Source organism: Quercus robur, chromosome 7 (assembly GCF_932294415.1).
Source record: "Quercus robur chromosome 7, dhQueRobu3.1, whole genome shotgun sequence".
Taxonomy (NCBI): Eukaryota; Viridiplantae; Streptophyta; class Magnoliopsida; order Fagales; family Fagaceae; genus Quercus; species Quercus robur.
The window spans coordinates 2,234,401-2,262,240 of record NC_065540.1 but is presented as its reverse complement, the minus strand read 5'-3'; the positions used below and the strand labels follow the sequence as shown (position 1 = coordinate 2,262,240).

The 27,840-nt window shown below is 35.0% G+C and overlaps 3 protein-coding genes and 1 long non-coding RNA gene across 6 annotated transcripts in view; 2 read left to right on the top strand and 2 right to left on the bottom strand.

Moving 5' to 3' along the window:
• Nucleotides 1–27,840, bottom strand: part of LOC126691692 (exocyst complex component EXO70H1-like) — a 197,056-nt gene that overhangs the window by 139,900 nt on the left and 29,316 nt on the right. Inside the window, exon 2 of one of the 2 annotated variants that reach the window (XM_050386791.1) lies at nt 10,740–10,798. The gene's annotated coding sequence lies outside the window, so the exon portion shown is untranslated. Of the gene's footprint in view, nt 1–10,739; nt 10,799–27,840 lie in introns of those variants that run through there. The other variant, XM_050386790.1, reaches the window with a different exon arrangement.
• Nucleotides 1–27,840, top strand: part of LOC126690776 (probable pectate lyase 4) — a 63,393-nt gene that overhangs the window by 13,465 nt on the left and 22,088 nt on the right. The window lies entirely within an intron of this gene.
• LOC126691697 (uncharacterized) lies at nt 3,874–7,166 on the top strand. Of its 2 annotated transcripts, none has more exons than XR_007644820.1 (5): nt 3,874–4,178; nt 4,302–4,428; nt 4,801–4,867; nt 6,404–6,539; nt 6,917–7,166. It is a non-coding gene; the product is annotated as an uncharacterized LOC126691697 (long non-coding RNA). The 2 variants fall into 2 exon arrangements; XR_007644819.1 differs by having other exon boundaries at nt 4,298–4,428.
• LOC126691693 (exocyst complex component EXO70H1-like) lies at nt 8,475–10,746 on the bottom strand. The gene has a single exon (XM_050386794.1). It carries the CDS (start codon nt 10,690–10,692, stop codon nt 8,764–8,766), a length of 1,929 nt encoding a protein of 642 aa, XP_050242751.1. The 5' UTR covers nt 10,693–10,746; the 3' UTR covers nt 8,475–8,763.

Below are 27,840 nucleotides of genomic sequence, written 5' to 3'. Positions count from 1 at the left end.
GTATTAGCAAATACTACCTTACCAGAAACTAAAATAGTATTAGCACAATGTTCTTGTATTAGCACAATGTTATTGTATTAGCACAATTTATATTGTCAGCAACACGCTCAGTTTTTTTTTTTTTTTTTTTTTTCCTTAAATTTTTTAAAATTTTTATTTATTTAAGAAAAGAAATTCTGGGTTAGACTTAGACTAAAGGGGATTGCAAGATTGAAGCAAGATTGAAAAGAAAATGAACCTGAAGTGCTTCCAAAGTTAAAAACCCAGAAATTTAAAAACATTACAAAGAGAGATACTACCTTACCCAGTAATTTGGACAACCGTAAAACCTTCTTCCAGGGTTGTCAGATGTCCACGAAACGACCACAACGGGTCTCTCCGAGCAGAAGCATCGGGCTGGGCCCCTTTTCCTCAAGCTTCCACTCGATGACATCGAGCTTGAATCCATGGAAAGCAGTTGATTTGAAGATGGTTTTCGGCTGTGTGGTGAGCGAGGAGCAATTGATTTGAAGGTGTTTTTGAGTTCGTGACTGGTGAGGGACTTCAATCTGTGTGGTGACTGATGAGCGAAGAGCTGAGGAAATTTGGGGGTTAGGGATTTCTATTTGGGTGATTTGGGGTTTTGCTTGGTTAGGGACCGTCACGTGAGTGGCAAGTGACTAGGAAGGGGCAGGAGTAACTAACAGTGGTACTGTAGACATTATTTTATTATTGACTACCAATGCCATTTGCCACATCAGCAATATCCGTTTATGAAGTAACGGTAGGGACTAAAATGGAACCGTTTTTCTGGAGAGGGACTAAAAGCGGTAAAAAAAAAACTTATGGACTAAAACGGGAATCGGGTCAAAATGTAGGGACCAAAATGTGTTTTTCGCCTTATTATTTTTAGTTCAATAATATTTTACATATAATTAGATGATAAATATGATTTATATTTGATTGGTAAATCTAGCTAAAATATTAGATTTATTTCAAGAAAAAAAAATCAAATAATTCAAAAACAACTATCATGTGTCTTTTTATTTATTTATTGATTTGTTAAATGAATTTATTTAGAATGATGGAGCAACTATTATAAATTTTTCTAGATAAGTCATAAAAATTGATTTATCAATAGTTGAGACACAACAAATAAATAATTAAGACATTTATTTATTATATTGTTGAAATGATACTAAATACATTCATTGTCATATCAATTTGTAAATATCATATACTATATAATAAAAGTTGGGCTTAGAAGCCGTGTTTATGTCAAGTGGCTTCACCAAATTGTAGAATTTTCTTTTAGATTTTTCTTAAAAATAGATATAATTTTTCTTCTCCAATAATTTCTAACTTGATAAAAATCATAATTTTTTAAAAAAAACCAGCAACACAGTACACGTTTATATGATTTTAATTTCTACTATAATTTCTAAGTTGATAAAAATCATAATTTGATTAAAATCAAAATTCTATTTTATAAAAAAATCTTAATTAAAAAAAAAACTAGCAACATAGTACACGTTAAAGTTGAAAAAATAATCTTAATTAAAAAAAAAAAAAAAAAAAAAAAAAAAAAAAAAAAAACCAACAACATAGTGCATGTTTCTATGATTATAAAAAAAAAAAAAAATAAAAAAAAAAAAAAAAAAAAACAGATATAACTACATTTAAAAAGGAAATAGCAAAAAAAAAAAAAAACATATAATAATAATACTACACGTAAAAAGAACCATAATTTTTATAAAAATCAAAGAACCAACACCATAGTACACATTTATATGATTTTAACTTCTATAATTTCTAAGTTGATAAAAATCATAATTTTAATACAATCCAAATTCTATCATAATTTGATTACAATCCAAATTCTATCTTAATTTGATTACAATCCAAATTCTTCATCTAATCATTTATAAAAGAAATTCTTAATTAAAAAAAAGGTAAAATCTAAGTTGATAAAAATCATAATTTAATTACAATCAAAATTTTATCTTTATTTGATTTCAATCTAAATTCTTTATCTAATCCTTTATAAAAATAAAATAAAAATAAAAATTTACTTAAAAAAAACCTGCAACATAGCACACGTTTGACTTGAAAAAAAAAATATTATCAAAAAAAAAAGTTGAAAAACAATTCTTAATTAAAAAAAAAAAAAAAGCAACATAGAGCACGTTTTTATGATTAAAAATAAAAATCGATATAGCTACACTTAAAAAGAAAACAGCCAATAAAAAAAACATATAATAATACACGTAAAAATAAAATAGCTCTACCAATTAAGTTTGAATCCAAGAGAAACTGAGTTGAACTAAAACTCTTGAATCCAAGAGAAATTGAGTTGAACTAAAACTCTATTAAACCTACTCCACTCTACTATTTAAGAATGCTAAAATCAATACATAAAAAAACCAAAATTAATTAAGTGAAGAACTACTAAATGAAGGATTTGGCTTCTTCAATGAGATAGCTATCTTTTTTTTTACTTTTTGCATTTTTCTATTAATGTAGTTCAATTATTGCTTAAGTTCTATGCTTTTTTAAAAATATTTTACATAATGCAATTCATCTTAATTATTGATGTATTTTTTTGATTTAGTGTTCTTAATTGATTGTGTAGATTATTTCCTCACTTATAGCAATATCAAGATGGCTAGATACAAATGACAACATCAAAATAGTTAGACACGGGTAATTTATATGTAAACTTTTACACATTTACATTGCAATACAATTTTTCATTTTTCTTTATGTACTTTCATTTATCTATTTTTTAAATTATTTTGATTGTGATACTCAAGAAGGTCTAGATACTTATATTTTTTTTGTAATTTATAGAATATTTGTTTCGGTCAAAATATTATCACTGAATCTATTTGGGATGGAGCTCATCTACAATATGAAATTATGAGATTTACGTGAGAAGAGCTATCTTCATTTTTTTTTAGTTTCTATTTTTCTATTAAAGTAGTTCAATTATTGCTTAAATTATATGATTTTTAAAAAAATAGATAATGCAATTTATCTTAATTATTGATACTATTTTTTTTATTTGGTGTTCTTAATTGATTATACAGATTATCTCCTCCCTTATGGAAACATTAAAGTGGTTATGATTGGTAATTTATAGATAAAATTTTACATTTATATTGTAGTCTAAATACTTACATTTTTTTGTAATTTATGGATTTTTTTTTTGGTAGTTTATGGATTTTTTTTGGGGCCATATATGCAAGAAATTTATCTATAATTAGAATGGAAAGATTTTTAAGCGCCACACACACACACACATAATCAAATTACAATTTTAATACTAAGATCTTTTAGAAATTTAAAAACTTGCCATAATTTTTTTAAAATATTTTATGATATCTTTTTTTGCAAAAAAAAATTACTTACATAATATACATTTTCCATGTACTTAATTTTAAAAATATTTTTACCATTTTATTTGTTATTAAATTTGATTATATTATCAAAAAAAATTAATTTATATATAAGTTTTTTTATTAAGCCGTGCATCGCACGGGCGTAATACTAGTTATATAGTAAAATTGGTTGTAGTTTTGAAGTTTTATTTATTATGCTCTTAACATGACACTAACCTAATTGTAAACTTGTAAACATACTGACACACTAATCTATATATATAAATATATATATATATATATAAAACCGAAGCCTTGCTCTCTCCACAATTTTCCACATCAGCATTTTTTATTTATATTTTTTTAATAAAAAAATAATTAATAAACTATTAATTATCTAATTGTGGGCCGTAGCTTCAAGTTGATCAGGACACGATAATGATCTAATAGTGGGCCACAGCTTCAATTTGATATATACTGTAGCTTCAATTTGATATATATTAGATATATTAAAAAACCTATCTTTCTTCCCCAAAAGCAACCCGATAAAACTCCTGAAACAAACCTAATTAAAAAACCTCTCTTTCTTCCCCAAAAGCAAACCCGTTAAAACTCCTCAAAAAAACCTATTTTGCTAGCAGACTAAAAAATCAACAAAGAAACAACAAATCAAGCAAAAGATTGTTATCTATCCTCTCTCAAACGCTGACCCAAGCGCGACTATGGGTGTTCCTCTCTCAAACGCAGAACCAAGCTCGACCATGGGTGCCAACGTTTTCAATCTCTGACCCGGCTGCCATATCAGATCATTCTCTCTAGGTATTTCTCAATTAATCTATGACTAATCTCTTTTCCTACTGTCTTCAATTAGGTTTTCTGTCAATTTAGGGATTTCAATTCCTAACCCTTTTTTCCTCTCTATTCTTCTTTTGTTGAAGTCAGGGAAACACTAATAGAAAATCAAATTCAACAGGTTTTGTAAGAAAATATTGTGGATATGAATGGGTTTTGTAGTGGAGATAGTATTGAAGAGCCTCCCAACCCTCAAAATCTGACAACAATCCTACAGGTTTTGCTTTATCTTCAAGTTCTACTTTATTTGCTATTTAGGTTTTTTTACCATATCCGATTTACCTTAGCTTAATCGTCTATTTGGTTGAATAATTATTTGGCTACCTAAAATGCTAGCCTTCTGCCTCTTCATTATAGAGAAATAGGGAATTAAAAATGTGTTGATGAATTTTTATTTCTTGCTTTATAATTAATTCTTAATTTGGTTTGTATTCTAGAGTTGATTGTATTTTGTAGTTTATAATTTTCAATTTGGTTGGAAATTTTTATTATTATTTGTGAATTTGAAATTTAAAGCAGTTGAGTATGAGGATATTTGTAAACCTGTAGTTTGGCTTTGTGTGTGGTTCTAATATATATCAAATTTCAGGAAGGGGTTACTCAGTTTGTGGTTTGACCTGTAAAACTTCAATGCTGCTATATCCTCCTCCTCTCAGGTTCTCACATTTTCTTATTTAGTATTTTAATTCCTTTTTCTATTTGGTGGGAGATTTGTACTTTTCTTTATTTTTTTTTTGTTATTATTAGTAGCCTTGGTTGGAGGTTCTTAATTCCTTTAAGATATTGTTTGAAATACAAAGTGTTTTGGCTAAATTATTATGTAAGCATCCAAATAAGAAGTTGTATAACTGACTGGAAACTCAGATTCAGTTTGTTATTTTCTATTTGATTATTGAATTCCCTGTAGATTTTTTGTTTGGGGTAGGGTTGGAGTAGACTGTGTGTATCTGTGGGAGTCTTTTTTATATCATTATTGGTTTATTAAGTTTAATCTAAACTGTATATGCAATACTGTGGCTCTATTTGGATTTTGAAGTTTATTTTATATCAGAAGTATTTGCCAAATAAAATATTAGTAGTGAATAGTTTTAGGGTATGAAAATATCAAAACACAAGTACCGTTTTACATAAAATATACCTGGCTGGCTCTGGTAATTTAGTCTTTGCACATTCATGATATCATTATAACTACGGTGTGTAGCTCTGGACAGGTGCTTCCAATAATTGGGTTATTGGATTTAATTTTGTGAATTCTTATCTGGGTTCATGTATGGCTGCCAATGTCTGAATTCTTATTGTAATTTATGCACGATTGGGTGTAGGTTACCTGAGATTTTAAGTTTATTTTAGGTTTCTAATTGTGATGGAAATGCCCCGTTTCAAACATATTGTCTTTCATTTCTATTTGCTGGGAAATCTAACTAAATATCCAGCACAAACTTTGTGATATTGATGGCTGATAGACCGTTATTATTCTACTGTTATAAGTATGAATATTTGATCTAAATTCAATGTGTTTCAAATCTTGCTGTAGTTGCATGAGCCCTTTGTTGCATGCCATAAATGACCTACGAAAATCTTAGAATAAAATGAGAGGTAGCTAACCTAACTTCTAGCTAGCACTTCAAGCCTTTAAGAGACAATGGATCCTCTGTAAACAAATTGAATCTATAAATATTGAAGCTGTAATGTCATGTGTTCTGTGCATTGTCCATACACTCCTTGCTCAAGAAGTGTCCAACAATTACATGTGATAGGAGGGTCCATTGATGGGCTTGAAATTAACAATCTCAATTCTCCAGCTCATCTTTTCAGTTTCAACGTCGACCATTACATTTTATGCATGAATGGTCTTTTTGTGATGGTATGAAAGTGTTTAATAAGGTCAATTTAATTGGCTCTACCAGCCCTGAGATGCAGTGCGTTTACGTTGGAAGAAAGAAAAGGCCACTGCATTTCAAGTTGAATGTTGAATTGTACAATGTCATATATACATCAGTGTATTCATTATTGTACAACATATATAAGTTTATATATAGATAATTGTTTTTTTTAATGAATCCCGTGCATTGCAGGAGAGTATAACTTATTGTCAACAAGTGAAACAAGAGTTTATATTGATTTGGATTCAAATTTTTAATGTATTACAATCTCTACAATACTATGTCTAATATCTTTATGTAATATAATAGGCTGGTGGAAAATAACCAACCAATAATACAAATGCCAAAGCAATTCAAACCACAAGTGGCAATTCAAGAAGAGATGAATATCAACAGAAGAACCATAAGTGAAATAACAAAAGTTATGTGGGACTCTGGTAATGAGGTACGAAAAAAGAAAACCTTGAACAATAACATTGTGTTCTTAACATTGCTTTATGTAATATAGACTTGCTTTTACAAAATTTAACTATAAAATTATGAATTGATTGATATCAAATTCAATTTCTAGGAAACTATCTTTACCTGTTAGGGAAAGATTATAAACATTAAGATAGATAATTTTGGGTGGTATTTCATCTGTTGCGAAGTATGTCGTAAAAAGGTAAAATCAAGAGATGAATTTTTATGGTGTGACAATTGAAACAAAAAGGCATGCTTCCCAATCCCAAGGGGTACACAAAATAAAATGTTTACTTTTAATATTAAAATACACAATAACTAATATGATATTAACATTATATATGTCATTTCTCTTATCAGGTATTGAATTCAAAAGCAATGTGCAACTCACACTAACATCTGTACTCAAGGAAAACCAAAGGACATATTCAGTGTCTACTACGAAGCAACAAAGGAAGAAAATACAAAAAACACTTTAAAGTTGTCTTTCGATTTATTTTAAATATTGATTAAGTAGTTCTTTAAATTTGTGTTTCATACATTTTATGGATAATTGAGGATGTTAAAGATTTAATTCTTCATTTTATTTTAAACTTATGTTTGATTTCTATTTTTTATTATGTAAATTAATGTTTCATATCAAGATTAATATTTCATATCAAGGATAGGAAGCTATAAAACTGGAATCCTAATGTACAAGCAAAGAGGAAGAGAAAAAGAATAGCTTACATCTTTATACACTAGCTTTTCCGTGCATCGCACGGGTTAGCGACTAGTAGTAATTAGTTTACAAACTTTATCTATTGTCACGTTAGTTTGTAAATTTGTAACATAATTAATAGCAGCTTTAGCGTTTTTCTTGTTGAAATTTTATTAATACTAAATAGATACTAGTTTGCATTAAATAGAAGAAAATCAATTATACTTGGCCCCGCCTAAAGGAAATTCTTGGGCCCGTTCCTGACTTAGGAGCGTTCCTCGAATTTTTCTTGAGTTGACATCGAGTTGGTCAGGCTCCACCCATCAAAGGTGACCAGCCATAAATTTATATATCATCATCAATGATGATGAATAACTTTTAAAGTGAAATTTTATAATTATCACTAACTTGAATTTGATAATCCATGCAATCAGGATTTGAGCCGTAAGTTCGATCAGCTGAAATTTTCCAAAAATAAATACTAAAATATAAGCCAACTACACCACTTTTCTTTGTTTTCTGTTCATAGGATGTTTCTTTGGTTTGTTTTTTACTTGAGTGTTTGGTGGAAGGATTATTAATAATAATTAACAAATGAAGCAAGCTTGGAAAAAAGAGAAATTCTCATACAATAGACTCCAAATAGGGACACATCCAATCACATTCAAAGAATCTAAAGTCGATTTGCCATGATTCGAGCCGCACGGTTAGCCTGGTAGTGAAATATGGGCTACGCCATTGTTTACTATTTCAACAGTATCACATCACATATACAGATATACTAGCTCTTTCAATAGCATCACATCACACATAAATATAGCAATCACTCATTCTGCCTTAATTTTTACAACTTGATCTGAAGTAGGAGAAGATTTAGGGACACAAACTTTGCCATAATTTGTTAATGTAGTCAATCACAAGAGGGTAAAGAAAACAAAAACATGAGAAAAACATATGAAAGTCATTGTTCATCGCTCACAATTTCAAGTTTCAACTCCTTTGATAAATTATAGCATGTACTTATTTTTAACCTGCCCTTCTGTTCAACTTATGTCTAGATTAGGTACTACAAGACTACAGTATGAAAAGAGAGAGTTTGAGAATCTAAATGGGATATGGAAAATCCGAAATAACACTTTTCTAAAAACGCAGGTATAAAAAATTGAAAAGGGTTATAACTTATAAGTATATAACGATGTTAGACAGAAGTACAAAACATAGCCAAAAAAGTCGCAATATAAACTGATTATTCAAACTGATTACTTTTACACAAAAGGAAAAACAATGAACAACATGTACATCTTTATATATAATTGGGTAAAAAAGTCAAAATCTGGCGACCAAAATAAAGAATTGCCAATTAAGTCCAAAACCTGTTTAAACAACCATTTTCAGTATTTACATAATAATAATACTTTTAATATGTATTTTTATAACATTTAAACACATATTTTCACAATACTGAAAATTGAACAACAATACTTAAACGCTACTACCGAAAGAGCCCTTAACCTCTGGACCACGAATGTCGTTGATGAGACGAGGAATTTGAAGACGAGGAATTTGAAGAGGAAACACTAGTACTCCCCGAGTTATTGTTGTTCCCAAAGAACAGGTCCGACAAGTAATTCCCAACATCCTCAGGGGCAAATCTGACAATTAACCCAACATTTCGCTCTCCAACAACATTAGACCTGTGAGCGTCGTAGAATTCTCGATAACTTGGGACAATCTTTCTCGCTAATGAGACTTTCATTTCGTCTCGGAGTTTCGGGTCCGATACGACAAACGAGCTCTGTCTCCTAAAAGTTTCGTCGAAGCTCGAATTGAATTTGCTGAAAATTTCCTTCGCCTGAGCTGGAGTAATCGTGGCCGTTGGATTTTCCGGCAGCGTTGCAATCACTGGGCCCCACGCTAATCTCTCGTAATTCGCAGCGAATAGTTTCACTTTCTCTTCGTGCCTTGCGATCCAATCCTCGCCGAGAAGGTACTTCAAGTTCGAGGTTTGAACTTTGGAGACAACGTGGTTAAGGTTGTTGGCTAAGAATATGTACGAGAGACAAACGTCTGTGTGATGTTCAACTTTGCCGTCGAGTTTGCAGAGGAGTACGAGGATTAACCAAGCCATGCGCATGGAAATCGCCGGTGCCGGAGACTCATCGTTGGATGGACTTTCGAAGTAAGATTCCGGTAACGATGATCTCGGCGGCGGAGGCCAGTCGGCGAAAATGTCTGCGAGGATGTTACTGTAATCGGCGAGGAGAGAGAGGTAGTTCATGGTGGTGAGAGTCAGAGTGTGAACGGTGACGGTTGATTTCGAAGAGTCCTTTTGCAATGTTGACTCGAATTCTGATATCATTGAGCGGACCGAGTCGCTGAGTTTGTTCAGCGAGTTGAGAGCTTGAGCTCGAACGGTGACGGTTGATTCGAAGGAGAAGATGGAATCGATTTCGATCCAGTTGGTTGAAATCGCTGTGTACATGTCGAGCACACGGAAAATTTTCTCAGGATGAGATTTCTTGCTCTTAGCTACAAGTTCGGGGAATCCGAAGAGAAGAGTAGCTCCTTCTTTGGAAATCTCAGTGAAACAAGATTCTCTGATCGAGTCTGAGGAAGCGAAAACATGGTCGCAGAGGATTCTCTCTCCGTTGAAAAGAGTTGTCATCGAAACTTTCACTGCCTCCAACCAATCCTTGATTCTGCGACCGAGAACTTCCCAGTCCATCTTATTGATTTGTGAGGAGCTAATTTTTTCAACACCAAGTCGATAAATGCCTTCGTCGATTATCGATTTTCTGATAATTTTGTATATACTGATACACTCTTTGGCGTAACCAGAAGAGATCATACACTCAGCTATGGATCTCAAGTCAGTCATGGCTATGGAAGAAACTTCTTCAACTTCATCGATTGAATCACCTACGTTGCGCACTTCATCATCGTGTGAGACTGAGCCATCATCGTCGTAATCTGAAATGCTTGATAGAGCGGAGGCGCGTGAGGATTGAGAGGAGACTGATTCGGGGTCCAAGCGAGCTCGATTCATGGAAAGGATTTGATAGAACTCCTTCTGGAGTCTATTCATGGCTATCTGCATAAGGTTCTGTGCGTGCACGAGCTTCTCCGAGGTCGAGTTCTCGGTGACCATGGCGTGCATGGATTTCTGAAGATCGTTCACGCACCTGATGAATTGCATGGCTTCACTTTTGCTCTCGTGGAACAAAGATGTGACTTTGGCATAAGTAGAGGTTTCTGGGTTCCACTTGTTTATCAAAACCGTGGCCGCTTCGATGCTCTGCTGGATCAATGACTCCAAAATGTTGCGTCGAGGAGTACCAGTTGAAATTGAGTTTCTTGCAGGTGAAGAATATCGAGACATAGAGAAAGATGAAGTTTTGGAGTTGAAGCAAATACTCCTCATTCCTTTTCTAGGCATTTTTAAGATCTTGGAGTGAATTTGAGTGATTGTTTGTTTGTTTGTGTTTGGGTGTGATGGGTGTGATAGATAAATACTTGAGCTCTGTGATGGTGTGTGAGAAAAGGTATCACCGTATCAGAGCTAAAGATTTATAGTTCTTAGTGTGAGTAGGAACATTGTTGTGGGGGGTATATATAGACGAATGAACAACGTCATTGCTTGGCCGAAGTTCAACCAAAAAAAAAAAAAAAAGAAAAAGAAATGAACGCGACTATTATTGCTTAAAGAAATAATGAAACGTGTATACTGAATAGGCCTTAGGAAAGAACGTGGGATATTGACTCTTACACGTTCCACGCGTACAGTTTTATACTTGTATTTGCTAGTGGGAAAATTATTGTGTATTCTTTTTTTTTTTTTTTTTTTTTTTTTTTTTTTTTTTTTGATACAAGATAGAATTCTACTCTAGCCTAATCTAAGTGTATATGTGTGTGAAACTCCCTCCTGGAGACTTGAACCCCGGCCCTTGCCCCCCACACTCCACAAGCACTTATACTTGTGGAGTGACCATCGCACCAAGAGAGTACTATAAATATGTATTTTTTGTGTACTTTTAGAATACTATGAATTTAATTAGTGGGACCCATCATTCATGTGAGATGAGGGACTACACATTTATGATACTCCGAGAGTACTTAATAATTTTCCTTGTGGGTGGGACTTTGAAATTTGATAAAAGTAAAAAGGGGTTAAATTTTACAAGGATAGATAGTAAAACTTATGTTTTACACTACCTAATAAATGATTGTAATATCAGTATTTTACTTAAAATTTAATACATCCTATTACACTTAATAACATCTCGATAGATTCCTAATTTGGTTAGATTTATATATGAGTATTAGAATTGATTGAGTGTAATTGTGTTTATTCTTAAATATGTTATAAAATGATATAACATGTTAGGATTGAAGGGGTAAAACATGAGTTTTACACTACGTCCTTATAGAATTTAATTTCAGAGTAAAACCCAAGGAAATATCAAAATAATAAGAGGTGGAAATATTTTTGTATAAAATTGATGAGAGAAAATAGATTTGCCCATGTGTAACGACACCCACCTGTTCTGTTTTGCAGTGATACATATAAAAATAAAAAAATAAAAAAATTCTGGATTGGGTATTATAAAAATAATAATACTATCAAGTCAAAAAAATATCAATTTTCTAAAATAAATAAAAACTATCAAGTCAAAAAGGATAAATTGAACCCTTCAAAAGAGGATAAATTGAAATAAATATCATTGGAGATATAAATCGCTTGATAGTTTTGAAAGATTATTGCATGTCATTTGAAGATCTTGACTAGATTTTTGTAATTTACATACATTATTTATTTTTCTCTAAATCTCACCTTAAACAATTTTTTTTAGTAATCTATATATACATAAAGAAATTCATGTTTTACTACATGAAAAAAACCTTAATGGTGTATATATTGTTTGCTTTTTTTTTTTTTTGGCCTGGTTTTACTTGAATCAACTATGAAGTCAAAAATGATAAATTGTAATAAATATTGTAAGAACTAGGTTTAGTAAGAACTGGGTTTAGCAGCCCAAGCCCACTTAGAATAATGGTGCCTTGTACTTCAACCCAAATCCAAACAATAGAATTTTTTTGTGTAGAGGTGGGAAGACAATTACAGTTTAGTCGCAAGCTAAGCTTAAGGCTAGTGATACAGTTGTTAAATACAGAGGAACAAATCAGGTAGTTGATGGTAAGAAAAGTTCTCCTCTGTCACTTCCGAGGAAGAGTTCTTATATAAGTCTTACCTAGGTTTTTATCAAGTTATACACTATTCAATTTTCTATTTCTTACTCTCTTTCTCTCAGCCTCTCCTTGGGTAGACCAACTCCTCGGGTTAAACGTGCTTTTCCAATGAGTTGGTGCAAGACCCGCTCCTTATTCTTCTCAATTCTCGAACATCCCACAAATATAATTGGAGAAATGGAGAATATGATTTGAAGATTATTAAATATGGCTTTGAAAGATCATTAAATATGATTTGAAGATTTAACTAGAATCTTCTAATTTACTTGCATTCTTAAATTGATTGAATAGAAATTAAAATCACATTAATTTGTGTCTAGAAATTTGGAAATGATTCTTGACTAGTAATAAATAAATGGTCCACATGGACAATTACATTCAAGCCAGTAATAAGTAACGGTTATAAAACCATTATAGGTGCCTTCATGAGCCGCTTCATGTCCATTACAAACACCTTTATGAGCCGTTCCATTACTTTTAATCACCCAGCTTAGGCACAACGTCCAGGGGATCTCAACAAACCATGCAATAACTCATAAGTTGTCTATATAAAGCCATAAAAAGCAAGTAAGTAAACACACACAAACTAAGCTACAATACATATTAGAGATTTCCTAAAAAAGATTAACTAATTTAAGTATTGGAGGGTCTTTGGCTGACACCAATCCAATGTCTTTTATTATCACCTTGTTTTCTTTTAACAGGAAACCCAGGTCATCCATCAAGAGAAACGAGGAATATATTTACTGACAATACTTTCTATGTTTTATCAATTCTATTCTAGAAAAATAAAATAAATCCACATAGAAAAAAGTATAAATTGAAATAAATATCATAGGAGAATATAAATCTCTTAATAACTTATCCTTACTAGCGCTTGATAATTTTGAAAGATTATTATATGTGATTTGAAGATTTTGACAATATTTTTCTAATTTACATACGTTCTTAATTTTTTCTACATAAAGAAATTTTTTGGGATCTGGTTTTATTTTTTCTATTTTATTTTTTTTAGAGAGTTCCAACCTATAGCGTCCACTTCTAATAATAGCTCTTTATCATTAGACCAAAAGTTTGGTTTTATTTTAATCAACTATTAAGTCAAAAATAATAAATCGGAATAAATATTGTCGGAGGAACGAATCTTTCCTCAATCAGATATTGTTTGCTTTGAGAATGGGCCAAGGAGCCGATGCCACCCTTACGAATTTGCTCAATCCCACATCGAGAAGAGACGTCTCCCACCCTTGCCTTATAAGCGTTGAGCCTAAGGAAGGGTGTACCACTACTACACATGTGGAGCAAGTCTCAAAAACTGCCATATACCTGTACGTAGTACACTCGGGTGGCATCAACCTCAACGGTCTAGTCCCAGGGAAGGTGTAGGTTTCCCCTTAAACCCCAAAAGGCTCTTTTTTGTGGGAGGAACGAATCTTTCCCCAATCAGGTATTGTTCGCTTTGGGAATGGGCCGAGGAGCTGATGCCACCCTCATGAATTTGCTCAATCTCACATCGGGGAGAGACGTCTCCCACCCTTACCTTATAAGTGTTGAGCCTAAGGAAGGGTTTACCACTACTACACATGTGGAGCAAGTCTCAAAAACTACCATATGCCTGTACGTAGTGCACTCGGGTGGCATCACCTCAACGATCCAGTCCCGGGGAAGGTGGGGATTTCCCTTTAAACCCCAAAAGGCGCCTTTTTGTGGGAGGAACGAATCTTTCCCCAATCAGGTATTGTTCGATTTGGGAATGGGCTGAGGAGCCAATGCCATCCTCACGAATTTGCTCAATCCCACATCGGGGAGAGACGCCTCCCACCCTTGCCTTATAAGCGTTGAGCCTAAGAAAGGGTGTACCACTACTACACATGAATCTTTCACTAATCAGGTATTTTTCACTTTGGAAATGGGCCGAGGAGCCGATGCCACCCTCACGAATTTGCTCAATCCCACATCGAGGAGAGACGCCTTCCTTAGGCTCAACGCTTATAAGGCAAAAGGGTAGGAGGCGTTTCTCCTCGATGTGGGATTGAGCAAATTCGTGAGGGTGGCATCGGCTCCTCGGCCCATTCCTGTTTGGGATTTAAGGGGAAACCCCCACCTTTCCCTGGACTGGACCGTTGAGGCTGATGCCACCCGAGTGCATTACGTACAGGCATATGGTAGTTTTTGAGACTTGCTCCACATGTGTAGTAGTGGTACACACTTTCTTAGGCTCAACGCTTATAAGGCAAGGGTGGGAGGCGTCTTTCCACGATATGGGATTGAGCAAATTTGTGAGGGTGGCATTGGTTCCTTGACCCATTCCCAAAGCAAACAATACCTGATTAGGGAAAGATTCGTTCCTCCCACAAATATAATTGGAGAATATGATTTTGAAATATCATTAAATATGATTTGAAGATTTGACTAGTCTTCTAATTTAAATTGTCTTCTAATTCACATACATTCTTAAATTGTTTGAATGGAAATTAAATGAGGATAGTGAAACAAAGGGGGGAAAGGAAATAGTATTTTATATATACTCGTATTTGATATTTGTTTCATTGTTTATTTTTTTTAGCACCTCGTCAGCACTTATATAATCGGAGGAAATAGTAAATTAATACTTCTAAAATATTTTTTCATGCGCGGGTTGACCATATTCACTTGTTCAAAGTCTTTGCCCTTTAGGTTGAAAAGGAAGCCATTGGAACCCATGGCATCACTCTCAAGCGAAGAAGAAGACACTCTCCAGAGAAGCACTAAAAAGATAAAAGATGGACACACGGGTGGATTCTCGTTCCACTCCAATGAATCTAGCTAAAAGAACAAGCTACTTGGACAGTTGCCAGAAGCGTATGAAAGTGCGTTCAGCCTCTTGGATCAAATGCAAGAAGATGTGGAGTCTGACACGGAGGAAGAAAATCTTTGTGAAAACTTTGCCATAGTCTCTCTCTCTAAAGAAGACAAGGTGCGCATCAGGTCTCAATGGTCTCATCCACTCATCTTAAAAACCTTTGGTCGCACTATTGGCTACCAATACCTATCACAGCGTGTCAGGGAACTATGGAAACCTTCAGGTAAACTTGATCTTGTGGACTTGGGCTATGATTATTTCCTGGAAAAATTTGAAGCTAAGGAAGACTTCGATCGTGTTCTAAGTGATGGCCCATGGTTCATTGGACAGCACTTTTTGGCCATCAAACCATGGCAACCAGAATTTTCAGCATTTGATGCCAACCTCTCACAGGTAGTAGTGTGGGTAAGACTTCTTGGGCTTCCCATTGAATACTATGATACTGTAGTCCTAAAGAAAATTGGTTCCTCCATTGGTCCATTACTCCGCATAGATAGTCACACAGCTGCAAATGCCAGAGGACGCTATGCACGGCTGTGTGTCCAAGTTAATTTAGAGAAGCCATTAAAAACTACTGTCCTCATTGGCAAATACAAGCAGCAAGTCATGTATGAAGGTATTCACTCGTTGTGTTTTACTTGTGGACGTTTAGGGCACAAGAAAGAAGTTTGTCAATATGAGATTAAGGGACCACAGCAGCCCACTACCTCCACCCTTGCTGATGCTAGTACAGATTAAGTGGATCATCCCATAGTGACCCCTGATGCAACAACCACCCCTCCACACTCCACCACCCCCCCACCAGCTGAGTTGGACACCTTTGGTCCTTGGATGCTAGTCTCTCGAAGAAAGCACAATGCCAGGAAGTCCCCTCAACCAGCCAACCCATCCCATCAGCCGACTGCAAGCACCACTTACGCTGCTTCTAAGCATGGGAAGCCTCTCCCTTGGGTCACATCAGATGAAGTCATGTACACGGATGCTGACTCATCAATTGGGAAAGGTAAAAGAAAGTAGGTTGCTTCCTCTGAACATCACCAAAGCACGTGGCCCACCAAACCCAAAGCCCACCTCACTCCAAAGCCCACATCTCGAAACATAAAGAACCTGAACCAAAAAGGAAGTCAAAGAAATGGGCACCTTTCAAAGTCCACAAAGTCCATTGCTTCCCTTAAAGCCTCAGATAAAGCCACAAATCCTTCAAGTTCTACAACCTTCCAGTTTAGTACCAGAGCACCATCAAGCTCCACAAAAGCTCCTCTCTCCCTTGCTTCGCAAAAACCCAACAATGTCGTGGGCAATCTGGATCAACAATCATGTAGTAGAGCTCAACAGCTCCATGATCAACAACATTTGATGGGATCCACTCATGATCTATGGGTGGACGGACAAAGATCTACTGAACTCCTGGAGTTTCATCTTCCCTCTGACAGAGCAAAGCAAGATGGATGGGTTCCTTCCTCTCACGCACCCAGCATGGCATAACACTCCGAATCCATGGTGGAGATTCAGCCTAGACCAACCACCTCTGCTTCCTCTGGGTCAAAGGACATCAAGCACCTCAGGGGATCGCTTGTAGTTCGACCTCTCAGAAATATCACTGGACCTACTAGAAAGGGAGCTAGCTCTAGTGGAAATTTGTCTGAGAAAGTTTCTCACGGGCGAGACAATAGGGGTTTTGATTCAAGGGACTCTTCCACAGCTCAAGCTCATTCAGACTCTGTCATTCACGGAGAGCTTCACCTTGGGGACTGTTACAAGGCAGATGCAGTTGCAATTGCTGGAGCATGCCATTACACTAGCACAGAACCTTGTGATGCCCAAGGAGGAATTAAGGCAGGTGGGATGGAAATGGATGACGACCAGGTGGGCTTTTGCCCAGGAATGTGAGTCCTTTTATCCCTCTCTATCCCCAAAAATGAACATACTAGTTTGGAATTGTAGAGGGGCTATGAAGCCCTCTTTTCATAGCACTATTCGTGATCTGACAAATTTTCATTCTCCTGGCATTGTGGTTGTCACAGAGACTCGTATAAGTGGCTCTAGAGCTGGTGAAATCCTCCATACCCTACCTTACGATGGAATCCACACAACTGATCCCATTGGCTATGCTAGAGGAATTTGGCTTTTATGGCGTAGGGATATGGTGGACATGGACATGTTCACTGCCATGAAATAGGAGATACATGCTATAGTTAAGGTATTATCCTCTCCTTATCCTTGGCTTCTTTCCTCTATATATGGAAGTCCTAGATTTGAGGAACGTCAAATTCTTTGGGATAATTTATGCTCAATCTCTCTTCTTCATGGCCTTCCCTGAACCATTGTGGGTGATTTTAATGATGTCATTGATGGCACTGAAAAATTAGGGGGTAATCCAGTTAGCCTTAAACGCACTACAGCCTATAGGAACTGCATGAACTTTTGTAACATGATTGATATGGGTTTCTCTGGTGCCTCTTTCACGTGGACCAATCGTAGAGATATCAATGCATTAATCCAACAAAGAATTGATAGATGTTGGGCTAATCCTGACTGGACCTTACTCTTCCCTGATGCCAATGTCACCCATCTTCCTAGGGTGAGCTCGGATCATTGCCCCCTTCTCCTAAGATTATTTGAGAATGGTTAGAGGAGACTGGAATGACCTTTTCGTTTTGAAAAAATGTGGCTCAGCCATCCAAGTTTTTAGCAAATTGTGGAAAAGGCCTGGGAGATTATGCCAAGTCTGGGTCTAGCCATCTCCACCTTCAAAGATTTGGCAACCACCTGGAACAAGGATATTTTTGGGAACATCTTTGCAAGGAAAAGGCAGCTCCTTGCCAAAATTGGGGGTTTGTAGAAAGATTTAGCTACTCGACCTTCTGCTTTCCTTATTTCTCTGGAACAAGAACTCTCCCTGGAATATGCCTCTTTACTAAATCAAGAAGAGGATTTTTGGGCTTTAAAATCTCGGGTGGACTGGCAACTTTTTGGTGATAGAAATAAGACATTCTACCACACAAAAACAATTATTAAGAGGAAGTACAATCGAATTCCGAGGATCATGAATCAATCTGGGGAATGGGTTGAGGACAAAGATCAGGTGATGGACATTATTCTTAGTGGATACAAAGAGCTTTGTCAAACCCAACACCTGACCTCCATCTCCACTGCAGACTTGGAAATTGAATGGGCTATTGCTCTCTCTGAAGAGGACTCCCGCAAGCTTTCTGTCATACCCTCGAATACGGAAATTCTCAAAGCCCTCTCCTCTTTGAAACCTTATAAAGCCCCAAGAGTGGACGGTCTTCATGCTGGCTTCTTCCAACATTTTTGGCACATTCTTGAATCATCAGTCATTGATGAAATTCTGACTATCTTCGCAACTAAGCGAATTCCCTCATATCTAAACCATACCTTGGTGACTCTCATTTCGAAGAGAAATGGCCCGGAAGTCCTTGGCCATTTTAGGCCAATTAGTCTCTGCACAACTATTTATAAAATTGTCTCAAAGATCATTGTCAATAGAATAAGGCCCCATGTGCAGCATTTAGTCTCTCCACTTCAAGAGGCCTTCATCCCTGGTAGAAAAGGGCTTGACAACATGATCATAGCCCAAGAGATTCTTCACTCTATGGAAAAGAAAAAAGGGAGGGTTGGCACTATGGCATTAAAGATCGACCTTGAAAAGGCTTTTAATCGCCTTGAATAGAGTTTTATCAGGGAAGTTCTTGTCCATTTTAATTTTCCCTTTAATCTCATTGCCATTGATGATTCCTTGATTATCAGTGGGTTGATAAGACTTGAACGTTGATCTTCGGGCTATCTCCTGTAATACCAAAGACACAGAATCAGAGGGGGCCGGTGAGGACCGGCCAAAAATCCTCCGATGATCAAGTTAGTTACTTTGAACTCTCTGTAACGAAGAAGTATTCTCTTAGAAGTAAGAAAAATGTCTCAATACCTTTTTCCTTCATTGAAGAAGCCTTATATAGTGTGTGTGGAACGGTTATCTGTTTGGTAACCGTTCCCAGTGTCGAGGAGTCCGGAGAATTAGGAGTAACCGCTGTAGAAGTTACCTAGGTCGGACGGGCCGATGAACTCGTCCATCCATAGTGAGGATGGACGAGACCTTCATGAGGAGCTCGTCCACTTTTAGTCCATCCATAGTTAGGATGGACGAGACCTCCAGGATGATCTCGTCCACTTTTAGTGAAAGACGGACGAGATCATCTTGGAAGGCTTGTCGTTCATAAATGACGAGTAGATATTGAGGTATTAAGCTTGTCCATATACGGACGAGGGTCGCTGGTACGCTTGCAATTTTCTCCGCCTATTTGTTGCTTCTGTCGTTGGACGAAACATATGGACGAGTTATGGACTTGGGATTATTTGTGACACCATCAGCCATCATCATGGATTGTATTTCGTCAACCTCTGTTTCCGTGCTTTTTAATGGTGGTAAGCTCCCTACTTTTAGTCCATCCCGTGGTATCTGGCAAGGAGACCCGATATCACCATACATTTTTATTATGTGTCTTGAATATCTTGGGCTTCTTATTCATGATAAAACTGCAAATAATTCTTGGAAGCCCATCAAAGCTTCTAGGTTCAGGCCAACCTTCTCCCATCTATTCTTTGCCGATGACTTGATACTTTTCAGCCAAGCTAGTCTTAAGAACAGTGGGACAATTGATGAAGTGCTAACTACTTTTTGTCAGCTCTCTGGGCAGAAAATTAGTAAGGAAAAATCTAGAGTCCTTTTCTCAAAAAACACTCCTGAAGAAACTAGAAGAGCAATTTGTAGTTCTATGGGCATGCTCAAAACCTGAAAATTTGACAAGTATCTTGGGTTCCCGCTAAAATTTGCTGATCGTGGTGCTAGGAACTTTAACTTCATTATCCATAAGGTGCAAGAAAAGCTAGTAGGATGGCAAGCTAGGCTACTATCCCTTGCTGGTAGGACCCTTATTAAGTCATCTTCAGGTGCAATTCCTGATTATGTCAAGCAAGGTGCCTTGCTGCCAAGTAAAGTTTGCAAAGAAATCGACCATGCAAATAGAAACTTCCTTTGGGGCTCAACTCCAGAAAAAAGGAAGATGCACCTTGTGAATTGGGACACTGTCACTCGGCCTAAAGACCATGGTGGATTGGGTATTCTTGAAACAAGACCGCGGAATCTCGCTCTTATTGCTAAACTGAACTAGAAATTACTGTATGAGGACCACTCCCTTGGGCTTAAGTTCTAAAAGCTAAATACCTCTCCAACAATACTAGCAGGAACCCATGGACCTCTAAAGGCTCTTGCTCCCGCACATGGGCAGCTTGTAAAGTAGCCAAACCCCTTCTGGATAGCGGTATACGGAAGGTAATTACCTCTGGTGCCTCTACTTCCTTTTGGTTTGATAACTGGACTTCTCTCGGCCCTCTAAGAGCCCAATTAATTGCCCCTCTCAATTATGGTGAGGAAAATCAACTTGTCAGCCAAGCCATTGACACATATGGCAATTGGAACATACAACTCTCTTTTGATCTCCCTGATAATATTTTGAAAATCATTCAAGCTATCCCTACCAATTTAGCTTCCCAAGAGGAAGACTTGATTGCTTGGGCCTTCACTAATGATGGTGTCTTCTCTCTTCGAACTGCCTATACTACAGCAAAGGGTTTAAATACCTTGAACCCAAACACTCCCTCTCTCACTTGGATATGGAAGCTTAGAGTTCCTTCGAAGCTCGTCCTCTTTATTTGGCTTTGTACTCATAATAGCATACCTGTAAAAGAAGTTTTGGGTTCACAGGGTTTAAGCCTTGATCAGCGATGCTCCATCTGTAAATCACAAACCGAGTCCATTAGCCACATGCTTAGAGAATGTCCCTCCTCTGTCAGTTTTTGGAACCGGCTTGGCCCTCCTACAGGTCTATACAACTCATTCGGCCTCCCTCTATTAGATTGGTTGCATGACAATTGCTCCTCTACTCTGCCCTCTCAGCACCATGGCATACCAAGGTTTCTCTAAACCATTAGACACTGCCACGGTCCTAATGGCTGAACTTTGGGCTTTGAGAGAAGGGCTTCGCATGGCAAGACAACTTAATATATATTATCTTATAGTTAATGTTGATTCCTCTGATGTTGTCAAGGTCTATTCCTCCTCATCTTCTTCTAATAGGCTAACCTGGCCATTGGTAGCTGAATGCAGGGACATTCTCCAAGCTTTCCATCAGGTCCAGCTCAGCCACTGCTATAGGGAGGCCAACCACGCTGCTGACTTACTTGCTAAAATAGGAAGTTCACAACGCGAGGATTTTGTTTATTATGTTACTCCTCCTTTTTCTTTGTTGGATGTATTAAATTTTGATTGTGCTAGTGATAGCGCCCCTAATGTTTCTGTAAATCCTGAAACTACTGTATCTTTTGATACCCATTTCTTTGCGGGTTAGTTTGCAATAGACTCTTGGTTTAATAAAATAAAAAATAAAAAAAAAGGAAGCCATTTCTCTCCCCACACACACACACACACAAAAGTTGAAAAGGAAGCCAATAGAAACAAATTTAAGTTGCGATTTACATGTGGACGTACGTAAGCATAAAAATCAAGGAAAGCCTAGCAAAGAGGAAAAGACTAAAATAGAGAATCAGGCATGACGCAAACACAATTATATCATGGCCCTCGCTCTTTCCGAAGTAATTTTCGAGACAAATCATAATCAAGGTGTTGTAAACAAAATAAAGTACAATACTTGTTTCGCACGCGGTTCACTGTGGTTCAACTAAAAGTCTAATTTTGTTTCTGTCTTTGCTTGTCGACTAATAATTCTTCTTCTTATTTTAAATTGCAACATTTTTCATGATTATTTCCTTGTAATATTTATGATAAAAACACAAAATTCTAATTAAGGGAAAATTTAAAGAATGCCTTAAAGGCATTGTCATTGGAAATATTTTTAGAAAATTTTTATGAGAAATTTTTTTCTTTTAATTTAATTTTTTTGATGCATTTTTATATTTCTTGTTCTGAGCGAGTGTATTCTTATAAATAGAAGATGCGTTCTTCCAGGAAAATGTCAAAATGGTCCTGGATCACACAACATCCAAGAGAAAATAGGACCACACAAATTTCATTTCTCTGTCAAGAGATTTCTATCTAGGCAGGTAGGCAAACCAAGTAATCCTTAAGCTCTTGGGCTTGTGTAAGATTTTAGGCTTGTAAGTTAATTTCCCTTGTACTTGCAGTTTTCTTAAGTCCTATTAATCCTTAGGCTCTTAGGCTAGTGGATGATTTTAGGCTTGTAAGTATTTTAAAAGAAGTTGAAAATATATTTTTATTGGGTTGTCCTCAAGTTTTTTCCTTATTAAAGGTAAAGTTTAGAAATATTTCTAAATCACATAAAAACCGATCCAAAGAGAAAAATCCAAAAGAATTAGTCAAACTAAAATACTTTTATAAAACTTTATATAAATATTAGTATTTTACTGAGTATAACAGTAAAAGTAAAACCCCAAGCAAGACAAAATCTACTCGGTTTTATAAACCATGCAGGACCATTTCCAATTAAACCATGTCATTCTACGTAGGGGTGTAGCCATAAATTTTAGTTTGGGGGGCCAAATTACATATTCATACATAAATACATTTGCATAGCTACATTTTTACCCCTAACATAAAATTATCCTCTATTTTTTTATCATTCAACATTTTTAGTCTAAATAAAGCGTTGAAAAACAATTGGAAACTTAACAATAGAAAATTGATTTTTAAGTATTGTTGCTCCCTAATGTCACATATCCTCAGTGTAGTTTTTTTTTTTTTTTTTCATTTAATGTTTTGTGACTAACTAATTAAGAATTGACAAACAATTTGAAACTTAACAAAAACAACAAAAAGACTTAGTCCCAAATAAAATAAGATAACTCTAAGAGAAATTTTATTTTATTAAAAACTTACTTTTTGAACTCAACAACCAAAACTACCAATTAAGAGAGGAAAAAACCTAAAAATTTGAAATTAACAACTATTTTTGTTACAAGGTGAATAGTTTGTTGTTCTTATCAACTATTTTTTGGAACCCAATAATTAGTTGCTCAATTCTTTTTTGCAAGGCCAGCTCTTATTTTTTAGAGGGGCCAAATATTGATTTTAAGTCTAATATTTTAAACAATTGCAAAATATGCATACATTATTATGAAGTTTTTTAAAAATTTGAGCGCGCCCGGGGGGGTGGAATCCACCCCCAATTGCTAAGTGTAGCTCCGTCCCTAATTCTACGTATGGGTATATGACCATGTAAATAAAGTACGTATACCAATGCGTGAACCTGGCAATAGAAAGTAAAACTTTAGTCACCCAATTAATGAACTTTATCTTCTCTGTGCATTGTGTTGGCTTCCTAGACCATCAACCAGCATGACGTATTACTATGCTCGTGTTTGACTCATTCAGATTGCCTCAATTTGCTTCTATCCCATTTTTTATGTGAACCCTTAGAAGCTGTGAGATATCAGATTTATGGATTTTTTGAGTCTTCTATTAATTAAATGCATTGCATTCATTTCTCATTTATTTATCTTTGGAAACTTTCACAGTCCTATTTGACGGCTTATACATGTGTGACTCATGAGTTCTTCTGCCATGGAAAATTATTTACTATGATGAACCTACTGTATACATAATAGTCTGGTTGGTGATTATTTTCCAGATGCGTTTAGACCATTTAGTACTTCCACATTCATACATATTATTGTCTTTTTTTAATTTTATTGATAGTATTGTCCTATTTAGATAATAATGAACTGAGCTTTATTGTCAAATTCATAATGCTAGTTCTTTTAGGAATCTATATATATAAAAAATAATAATAATAAGTGAAGTTGAGAAAAACTCAAATTAGAATTCCAAATTAGAGTTCCAATTTTGCACAATGTGTTCTAAATTATTTATTCTTAAAGAGTTTTATTTAATTTTAGAATCAAATGTAGGACCACATCATAAATATTCATCTATATATATAATAATAGATGAAACTGAGAAAAACTCAAATTAGAATTCCAATTTTGCACCATGTGTCCTAAATTATTTATTTTTAAAGAATTTTATTTAATTTTAAAATCAAATGTTGGACCACATTATAAATATTCGTACAAGTGAGTTATTAAGTACAAAAATCAAAGACTCTAGAATAAATGAATCATAAAAAAAAAAAAAAATGCTTTACAATAATTAAAAAAAAATTGACAATTTACATTTTATACCCAATAATATCCGTACAATTTTTTTTTAAAAAGTTAACAAAATATAAAAATAACTATCAATAGTATTTAAATTATATATATATATATATATATGAATTATATTAGGTATCTTATTGTATATCTTTAAGTGTATTCATGTATATACATAGGGTTACAAACTAGTTCAAATAAATGGGATATACAAATATAAATAAATTATCTAATATGTGTTTGCTTTTGGGTCAGGCTTAGGCCTAGTGTCCAGTAGTATTGGATTCGTTGAGATGATAACATATGTCCACTTTTATATATGTGTCACCATCTGACCGGGTCTAGTGAACTAAATGCATTGGACCTAAACCAAGTCCTTTACTTCTTAGAACCGAGAGAGAGAGAGAGAGAGAGAGAGAGAGAGAGAGGAGGGGGAACTAGATTTATTCCTTTTGGTCATTTGTTCAATCCAATAATGATAACATTTAAAAAAAAAAAAAAAAAAAATTGATAATGACAACATTGATGTTCAATCCCATATCGCTTTCAGTCCATTCGCCCCCCAAAAAAAATTTGTTCGTTAGAATTTTTTTAGAAGCTTTTATACATTTCTTTATTTATTTTATAATTTGATACATTGGCGCGGGGGAGGGGGGATTTGATTATTGGACGCTTCTATTGAAAATAATAGGAATTGCTAATTGAACTAACACGTTTTTTTATATTTTGTATTTGTGTTAGAATCTAATATTCTTTTTCCCTTGTGTGAGAGCTTTTTTTTTTTTTTTTTTAATAATAAAATCAAATAAAAAAACGAAACAAAAACTAAAATGGTCTTGGGACTCTTGGCAAGTCTATTAGACTTATTCTTCTACAAAATGATCATGATCTTACCTGGAATAAGATCAATGACTTCTTTTAATGGCTGTTTCTGCATCTTGGTCGCATCTTGGTCACATGACTCACATCAACATGTGCTTCTCGTTTAGGTTTTAAATCAAAATGTCTGGTTATAACTCATTGTAAATACTAAAAAGATCACATGTATAATAAAAATTTTCGTTCAATTTCTTTCCTGTTTAGTTGTCCCAGTTTTTTCATCGATATTTTAGAGAAAGCAAGTAGCCTGTTCTTGATGAAGTTTGTTTTTAAGGCTCATTAGGTAGAATTAATGATGGATTATATAATTCCCCCATAATTTAGAGGAATTATTAATTTAAACCTTAAATTTCGTGGGTTCCAGTTAACTTAACTGGTAAAGTCTCTGATGGTTGTATAAGAGATCTAGGATTTAATCCCCGCCTACACCAAAAACTGATTGGTGTCTTGATCTGATGATAAAGAGCTATCATCAGGAGCGGACGCCATAAGTTGAAACTCTCTCAAAAAAAAAAAACTTTAAATTTCAATTACTTTTAGTTAAAACTAATTAAAAATTTAAAACTTCTAAATATTTTTAATTGACTTCTTAGTGAACACTATTAACTAAAACTAACAAAAGCTCAAATAAACTACACTTAAAACTTATGCTAAATCACAAATTACTCTTTCTATGTTTGACATGTTTTCAATTTCATTTTTAAAGTTTCATTCTTTTCAATTAATTTGTACCGCAACTATCATTTCCTGTCAGTTTGGCTATTCCCTTCACTGCCGTCAAGTGGTTTGCCGTTAACTTCTCAAAAACAACATATTTGATTTGAATTTAATCAAATTAACTGAATCTTAAATTGGATTTCTTGATAAATTTGTTATTAGCAATATAAATAATATAATTAATAATTTAGATTAAAATCTTACAAATGTATAAGAAATTCATATATATATATATATATATATATATAAGAGTTAAAAGATAATGAAATACTACTAAAATAGAAATATAATAATGAAATTAATTGCAAAGATATTCAAATATGTATTTTAACAATTCTTGATTATATAATCAAAATTAGTTTGTTTTCTTATTGTATGTATCTGTAGGGACACGATTTTTAACGACCCAAGAATAACGTTGGTCTCGTATATAAAAAGGCCCGAACAATATAATTCATAGAGAGTGGGATAGAAAGGCTGGACCTTGGTCATTGGGCGGCGGTTTAGTCATGATTTTCATGGAAGTCCATAAGAAGGTGGATTTGGCCTGTATAGCTAAGCCTTACACGGATGTGGTTTAAAAGGTTTGTCTCCTCGGACTTAGTCCGAGGAGCGTCTCATTCTCACCATTCTCCTTTTTTATGGGCTCCCCCCTTTTGTCTCCGCTCTCTTTCCCTTTTATACTAGTATTTACTTCCCGTTCTTCACCTACGTGTCAGTTTTTCCTTCGTTGGGGTCAGTACTCGTCCTATCAATCCATACGTCAGAGTGGTTGGGGGTGGTTGGGGAAAGTTGAATAGCAAGGTCTGGAGTATGGGCTTGTCAGGTGCTGGGCTCCACATTACGGCGTGGACAGCTTTCTTCATTGTAATGCTTTTGTATTGAGTTTGTCCTTTACTTCAGGCGTTTTGTGAGGTGTTGAGAGTGAGATCCTCCTCGGCCACATTCTTGGGCCTTTAAGGGACTTTCATCATACGTCCTGGGTTGTAGGGCTCCTCGGCCTGGGCTTTGGGCCCTTAATACAAGGTGGGCTGGGACCGCAAATTTTGAGCCCCACAGTATCGCTTATAGAATTTTACTGACAATGCTTTGACAATTGCTTAGGTAGAAAGAAAATTTTCAATATTAGAATTTATAAAAACCAACTTCAGATTGATTATTTCAAAATAGGATTAAGTGGAGTAGCCTAGAGGCAAAAATAATATTAAAAAAATTAAGGTGATCAAGATAAATATATCAATAATTTTTTAATCCATAAAATAAACACTTACACACACACGTATAAATAATATCTTTTAACATGATTTATTATATATATTATATCTCATATTGTTGGAAATATACGTGTGAGTGAAATTTCAGATTGAATAAAAATGACAAGAGGGAGTGGTTAATTTAAGAGCTCAAACTCATAAATTTAATCTTATGGATTAAGTGGTGTCTTTAGATGTTATGTTAACATTTCAATTGGAATCTCCTCCAATGTGTTAATTGACTTAACTCCCCAACAAGTGGTGTGGCAAGGTGGTGAGGACAAAGCAAGGACAAAGCAAGCCAAAAAGGCTCACCCAAACAATCCTGGAAAAAGACCAAACAAATTAGTATTGTCAATAGTGCTATATCACAGTGTAGCACGAGAACATGGAAGTGTGGATCGGATTCCCATGGATGAGCGTGCTAGGTTGACACAGGATT

Coding starts and splice junctions, on each gene's coding strand:
- LOC126691693 (XM_050386794.1), bottom strand. CDS start 10,692: ATGCCTAGAAAAGGAATGAGGAGTATTTGCTTCAACTCCAAAACTTCA.